The 7,505-nt window shown below is 46.1% G+C and overlaps 1 protein-coding gene across 1 annotated transcript; it reads right to left on the minus strand.

The window, feature by feature from the left end:
- Window positions 1–509: 509 nt before the first annotated feature.
- On the minus strand, window positions 510–4,391 carry LOC136532196 (protein ETHYLENE-INSENSITIVE 3-like 1a). The gene is made up of 2 exons (XM_066524796.1): window positions 4,211–4,391; window positions 510–2,792 (listed from the first exon to the last, which is right to left on the minus strand). The coding sequence occupies exon 2, from the start codon at window positions 2,699–2,701 to the stop codon at window positions 782–784; it is 1,920 nt and encodes a 639-aa protein (XP_066380893.1). The 5' UTR covers window positions 2,702–2,792; window positions 4,211–4,391; the 3' UTR covers window positions 510–781.
- Window positions 4,392–7,505: the final 3,114 nt, after the last annotated feature.

Genomic DNA, 7,505 nt, shown 5'->3' on the forward strand with positions numbered 1-7,505 from the left:
GGAAAACCCCTTCGATGTGAAGGGGAAAAACCACGGGCACCAGCCAGCAACAATCTCACTATCTCAAGAGTTTTGGGTTACACGCCTATGGCGGCTTACAAGAGAATCCAGTCTCCACGAAACCCTAGCAAGGGTGTATATACGCTCCGGCCCAAGCCTCCAGCGACGGGCCCTCCGCTTCGCTCCGTCAGAAGCCTGGCCTATATCCTGGAGTGAATTTGGAACAACTCCAACAGATGCGGGGCTAGGGAAATTTCAAACACGTTAGGTTGGAATTTTTCTCACAATTTGACACCGACAGAGGAAAAAAAGCCGTAGAAATTGCATCGATCAAACATGTGAATGCCCAAAACCTTTAACAAATTGAGTGAGTCGGTCAGGTCAGCTTGTTTTTTTGTGAAGAGAAGCAGTGAGGATGCACCTCAGCAACAAAGAGCAGAGATCTCGAGCAGAATTACTCAAGAAAACACTTCATTCAGACACCAAATAACAGGTAGTACAACATCACATACAGAAACAAGCACAAGCATTTTAACAGCCATATATATGAACAGCATTGAAACTAACAAATTAAAACTAGGAATAACATTAAGTTTCCATAATAGGTTTATGGCTGGACGGACATACAAGTGTAAACCAGTTCCAAGTTCCAGCCGTCTTGCAGCTACTGCAAAACCTATATGACAAAGACCTATAGACTTGACAACTTAGGAGAACCATGGAGCACCATGGAGAAATCCAAAGCTTATAACGAGGTTTTTCAGCCCCACAAGTTTATTCTTCAGTAGAACCAATTGGTCCCGTCCTTCTTCTGCACCGCGCCTGGGTAATCAACGGTGCTAGACATGTTGAAACCAGAACCGAACCTGAACTCCGACGTGCTGGTGATGTCGCCCATCTGGCTCACGAATGGCGTGTCATCACGGATGAAGAACTGCTGCTGTTGCTGCTGCACTGGTGCCTGCTGTTGTTGCTGCATCATGCTATTGACATCGTCAAAGACTCCGTTGCCCTGTCCAAAGAAACCCTCATCCATCTGGATCCTCTGGGGCATCGCATTAGGCCTCTCCATGATGGAGACGCTGTCACTGCTTATGTTCTTGTTCGTCATGAAGTTGTTGTCGTACATGTTCATCAGCTCGGCAATGGACCTCTGGCCATCCATGGGCAGGCTGAAATCCAGATTGTTCAGTGCCTGATTGGGTTGGTTGAAGGCCGGCTGGAAGGTTTGTGACTGTGGCGGTGCTGGCGGCGGCTTGTTCTCAGTGCTCTGAGGGATTGGATCGTTGTACTTACAGGTGTACTGGTGGCTGTTGCGGGTATTCCGGTCAAGGAATCCATAGCTGTAGTCATTGTGCGGGCACTGGACGTTGTTGCAGGTGTACACTCGGTTGTTTAGCATTAGCTCTGGCTCAGCAGCGGTGGGGGCGTTCCTCTTCTGGATGAACTCGACGTCGGCAGTCTCCTCCTTCATCGGCGTTGGCACGAGGAACTTGTCACTTAGGATAGCCGCACCAAGGTTGAACGTGGTTGGGTCAGTGACTGCCGTCTTCTGGCTGCCGGCCTCATCCCCCTTGCACTCATCAATGATGTTCACATCATACTCGCTTGAGCTGGTGTTGAAGGATATGGCACTGGCGATCCCACCAGTAGATGCCGGTGGGCGTGCGCCGGGGTGCAGCTTCAGGTACAGCTCCTCTTCCTGCTTGACTACTGCCAGCCAGGTTGAGATCTCCTTGGCAGTCATCTTGTCCTGGAGGCACTTGGACTGGCGAACGAGGCGACGGATCTTCTCTATGTCTGGTGACATGTGCTTGATGACAGCGGTGAGCACGCTCACCTTCCAGGCCTTCTTAAGGTCATGAGGCTTCTTGTAGGGGGGTGGGCCCTGGTCCTTGGGGATGCCGAGTTCCGGCCACCACTCCTCGTCGCCGGTAGGCCACCACGGTGGAGGAAAGCCCTTCTCCAGCGGGTAGCGCCGCTGTGGGGGGTCGCAGTGCTGCATGAGTGCTGAGAGCAGTGAGCCCAGCGTAGTGTCCTGCAGCTCCTGCAAGGAATGAGGGCTGGCAGCGCCCGAGGTGAGCTCGTTCTCGGCGCCAGGGACGGCGTTGTCGGCCTGATACTTGGCGATGGCGGCCGGGCCGTTGCGGTCGAAGCGGACCTTCTCCTTCCACCACGCACGGAGGTTGTCAGAGGCGCCGCTCACCGGCTTGCCCTTCTCTGGAATGATCCCATACACAAACCCCTGCGCACGGCACACCTCCATCATCTTGAGCATGTACTTGAGGATGCCGTCCTGCGCGCGCGACATCTTCTTGCGCCGGGCCTGCTCCTGTGACTGCCTTGGCTTGGACGAGCCGTCAGCCAGGTCCCCGCCGCTAGCCATCGAATCCTTGCCACGGCTCTGCTCCAGCTCCCTGAGCCGCTTCAGCTTCATGCGGTCGCGCCACATGCGGCGCTCCAGCTCCTCGATGTCCTCAACGTCATCGTCACTGTCGTCCTCCCCGGCGTCCGGGAAGCTCTCCGGCGGCGGGTCCACAAGATCACCCTCCCCCATCACGCACTGGTCGCCAGAGGACGTCTGCGGCATCAGCGACCCAAAGCCCAGGTTCTTGTCGCCGTTCTGCTGCAGGAGATCCACGAAGTTGTGGACGCCAGGGAACACCACGCTCTGATCCATCATCAGCCCGCCTCCCATCATCGTGACCTCAACAAACACCACACCCAACAAATTCACTCGCAGTCACGGGCAGATTGACTCTCTTCCTTGTACTGCTACTTGTAGTATTCACCTGCGCGGAAGCAAAAAGGAGGATGAACACGTCAGCTGCTGTGTTTTACTGTCAGTAATTAAGTGCAAAGACAATAAGTGTAGGGTAAAGGTAAACATGTGCAACACGATTGCGTGTTAGTAGTAAAAAAAAGTAATTAAGATGGCCGAGTGAAGCTTATTGTGGCATCTTAATTTGGTGATTACACGATTTGCAAGGGCCTTTTGCCTTGGCATCATAGATCTACACAGCTATAGGAGACAATCATGTGGCAGCAAAAGGGCAAGCTTGCCTATTGAAGCAACAACCGGGAAGGCCAAAGTTAGCAGCCTAGCATGTGTTTGGTGAAACAGAACAGGGCCTTGATCTGATCAAACTACACATGGACACTTCCCCCATAATCCTTCTTCTGAAATTGATACTTCTAAGACTAACAGGGACTAAATATAGCACAATCCTTATTGTTTCGACATAAAGGAACAGATTACACGGCATGGAAGAGTAATATGCATCAGAACATACTTGTGGAAGAAGGAATTCAAGCACGAAAACGCATGACCGTAAATACTTCCACCAAATAACTACTTCTCATATGCCGGTTCACTGGAACAAGCACGTAAAGTTGCATCTTTTTTCCCCTTTTTACGAAAGCATGTGCAAACGTATGAACGTAACCTCTGATTGAATCACGAGGGGGGAAGACTAAAAAAAAGGTCAAAAGGCAGGGAAGGAAGGCTTTCCAGTAAATATTTTTTTATGGATCTATTTGTTTTTACCCAGCCAAGCACAAATGGACAGTTGGTAACAAGAATATGTACCCATGTGCTTCACAAAGGGAATCAAGGTCATCTATGAAAAAGAAAAACAAGGGACGAAATGGACTAGGCACATATCGAACCTAAAGAGAACTGATCAAATTTTCCACCTCCAAAGATGATGCAGGGAAAAAAAAACTTTTCCTGATTATAAAGGAACAAAATGTTTCCATCATACCCGGCTGCTATACACTTCCTAGAACGAGCTCGGCCTTTGACTAAGCGAAGTATTGAGATCCAAGCGAAGCTTAAAAGAAAAATAACAGAAAAAGAGACATAAGAAACTCAGGTTTTTGGATGGGAGCTGCAACATCATCCATGGCATCAACCTTGGAACTCTGCCATGGATTTAGCCGCAGCTATTACGCAGAAGGACAAACACATCAGCAGCGGAAGGAAGGATCAGAAAAGAACTCAAACGGGAATTGGCCACTGCAAGAAGCTACAGGATCCTAAAAATCTAGAGAGAGAAAAAATCTCCCGAAAATTTATCGCTCTACATATCCACCAGATAATCAGCCGACCACCCTCCAACAGCACAAGCAGACATCAACGAAGAAGAGAAGGAGCAGCCACACAAGAACTGAGAAGGATAGGAGGTCCAGGTAGGTAGGAGGAACTCACCTAGCTCTTCCTGTTTATATCCCACTTGCTATTTTCCCCCGTGTCCCAGCTTTGCCATGACCTGGGAGACGAGACGGAGAGAAGCGGGCAAGAGGGAGGGAGGGAGGAGAAGAAAGGGGAAGGGGGAACTGGGGAGGAGGGGAGGCACGAGGTGGGGATAAGAACGGGGGACGGCCTCTCTCCCCTCTGGCGCAAAGTAATCACAGGCAAGCGGGCGTGCTGGTGCCTGGTGCTGGTGGTGCTCTGCTGCTCGGCCTCTACAGTCTACAGAGACAGCCCGGCTTTTATAATCTCCCCTCTTAAGCTAATGATCCCCTGCCTCCACTCACGAGCCGCCACTGCGAGTCTGCGATGCTGCGCGGCGGTATAAAAAAAAAGATCTTGCTGCTCCGTAATCAGTAATCACCCGCGTGATGGCGCGCTTTAACCGCCACCCGGTGGCGTCTGCCTGTGACATGCGGGGCCCGGTCACCGGTCGGTGGCCTCCTCTCCCGGTGTGGCTGGCGGGGTCCGAGGAGGATCAGGGCCGCGCGTAGAGCTAGGACAAAAGCGCTAAAACGAAGGAGAATGGATGCTACCGGTGGGTACCAAGTTACCTCTTTACCCTCGCAGATGGGATCCCTCCCCCGCGTTCTTCGGCTCGATGTGGCTTCTCTGCCGCGCGCTCGTCTATCATCGAGCCATCATTCGTTCGTAGGGCAAATAGTTTTACCTTTGGTTATTTCTTTACGGTAGTATAGTAGAGGTGTGTACCTTAGGTATAAATAAATTTAGATGCAGATTTAGAAATAACTAGTTAAAATGCACGTGCCTAGAAAACATCAGTCGTTTTTATTTGCCATTTTTTGGCTTGCTTACCGTTATCATCTTATCATAGTATTTCCATGTTTATTTGAAACCAACATTTTTTTATCATTTGGAACTATGTTGAAGTGCCGGTGGAGCGCCAGTTCTACTGTCCCTGCCGTTAGTGTATATTTGTTTGAGTGGAAGTTGTTAGTGTACATGTATATTCCACATGTGTCTATGAAAATTTTTATAAAATCACAAGGACAGTAGTGTCATTTTTTACAAACTCTTCATCATCATAGTGAATTCCATCATATGTTTCCTCGATGAATGACCTTACCTCTAGACTCACTCTCATCATCTGCTTGGCAATGCCATATAGTGATTTCCTTTGATTGTTGATGGACAAAGAAGTCGATGGCTATGAAAACTTGTAGTTTGTTTGACGAAGTTTGATGCCTGCATGGGAGCGTATCTTCTGACTACAATCTTGCTATTATTGGTTCCCATCCGCCAACCATGATCATGACAATTTTTGTGTAAGAGTGTCAAAGTTTTGTATTTACCGGAGCCATATAACTCAAAGTTTTCATGACCTAGGTCTGCATAGTAGTAACCCTTAAGTTGGCATGGTTTAAGTTGGCCCTTTGTAAACAATAGTCCTGTAATATGAAGAAATACAATTTCAAATAAGAATTATTCATATAAACATAAGCCAACCAAAATGTCATTTGGCTACACATTTACAATTGTTAAGAGCAAATCGAAGGCAATATTTTGTTATCCCTATAGAAAATTAAAATTCTTGCCAAAATTCCATTCTTAAAACTGTGCTTAGTGGGGACTCCTGGTCCTTTTCAGCCCTGAAACCTAATGAAATCAAAGAATAAACAATTTTTTCTAGTCAGAAAAGGGAATCACCTTGAAGATAGTGAACATTAAGCGTGCACCTTGAATATTTCTTTTTGGCAGAGCGACCATGATGTCGGCACTGTCTCTTGTGTTCTTCTTGCAACCGCAGGCACCATGATGCGCCATTCTCTCAAACATTTCGATAGCATTGTTAACCTGGGATAAAAAGGGGAGCGAAATTGGCATCCCGAAAGTGATAAATCAAATAATGTTTAACTACTTAGCGTTTAGAAATTTATCAGGTGAAGAATCATAGGAAAGAGCAGAGCATTACAAATGAATCACATGTGGGATTTGAATCATAAAACACAAAAAAAGAATTGTCTACGTTGGTACTCACGATTTTTGGCCCGAGCTTGCTCTAATTTTGATGCACCAGCCTCGTCCTTTAGATGAGTTAGACGACTACGTTGATACTCACGTTTTTGGCCCGGGATTCCTCCTTCTTATTAGGAGACAATGCAACATACCTCTCTCTACGTTGTTTTTTTTCGTTGAGAGCTTAGCTCGCCAACATTTGTTTGAGATGACTCCATCGCTTCTGTACCTGTATTGTATCAACCTGAATATAAGGATTATTCTAAGCGCCGCAGGTCCATTGCATAGGTATATATTAACAAGCTCAGGAATGCGTAGCAGCAGTGTTAAACCCAACATGCTAGTCAACAGAAGTTCAAGCTATTGCTGAAAAACTATAATAAAAGATCTATTTATTTGTGTAAATAGAGGAGGTCACTTCGATTTGATAATGGAGGAGAATATACAGGAACACATGAATAGGCGACAGGATAGGGTAAGAAAGAGGTGGATAGATCCTTTTCTATGCATTTTAGCAGTCTACCGTTAGCATTGGAGAATTAAGTATAGTTCTTCAATATGTATACCTTAACTTTAACCATCTTATATTTGTATCATTTAAATTGATTCAAGGAAATACACTTTTCTTAGCATTTCTTCAAATCAACAAAGAGAATACAAAAAAACACACACACACAAACGGATTTCAAACTTTTCAAAAATGAACGTCATCAATGTGATAGTGAGAAGAATACATAGAAATGCGCCAAACAGGTAAAAAAAAGGAAGGAAAAGAAAGAGAGTAAGAGGGGCTAGGTTTTCTATGAAGTATATCTCATTCATCTTAAACATATAAATCAGTGTGTTTTATATTTTAGTTTTGTCTAGCATAATGCATCAATGTCTTAGTAGGGTGTATTTGGGTTCCATGTGCACTTTCTTTAAGTTGCTAACCATTTACACCTAAGAATTTAGTATATCTATAGCCCTTCAACAAACTAAGGCCTCCTTTGGAATACAGGAACGATAAACACACACGAAAAGAAAAAATATATAGGAATAGAATAGGAATGCAAGTGCAAAACAGAGGAATAAAAAACATAGCAATTTTTCATACCTAGGTGTTTGGATAGGCAAAGGAGAAACACAGGAATCTTAAAAGGATTTGTAGGAGTAAAAAGTAATTACTTTCTTAATCAACCTAATTTATTCTATTCCACTCTCATGGTTAGACACAAGCTAGTCCCATGAATCTATTCCTTGTGCATAGGGATTTTGTCATGGGGTCTAAGTGGAT

Source organism: Miscanthus floridulus, chromosome 2 (assembly GCF_019320115.1).
Source record: "Miscanthus floridulus cultivar M001 chromosome 2, ASM1932011v1, whole genome shotgun sequence".
NCBI lineage: Eukaryota > Viridiplantae > Streptophyta > Magnoliopsida > Poales > Poaceae > Miscanthus > Miscanthus floridulus.

Coding starts and splice junctions, on each gene's coding strand:
- LOC136532196 (XM_066524796.1), bottom strand. CDS start 2,701: ATGATGGGAGGCGGGCTGATGATGGATCAGAGCGTGGTGTTCCCTGGC.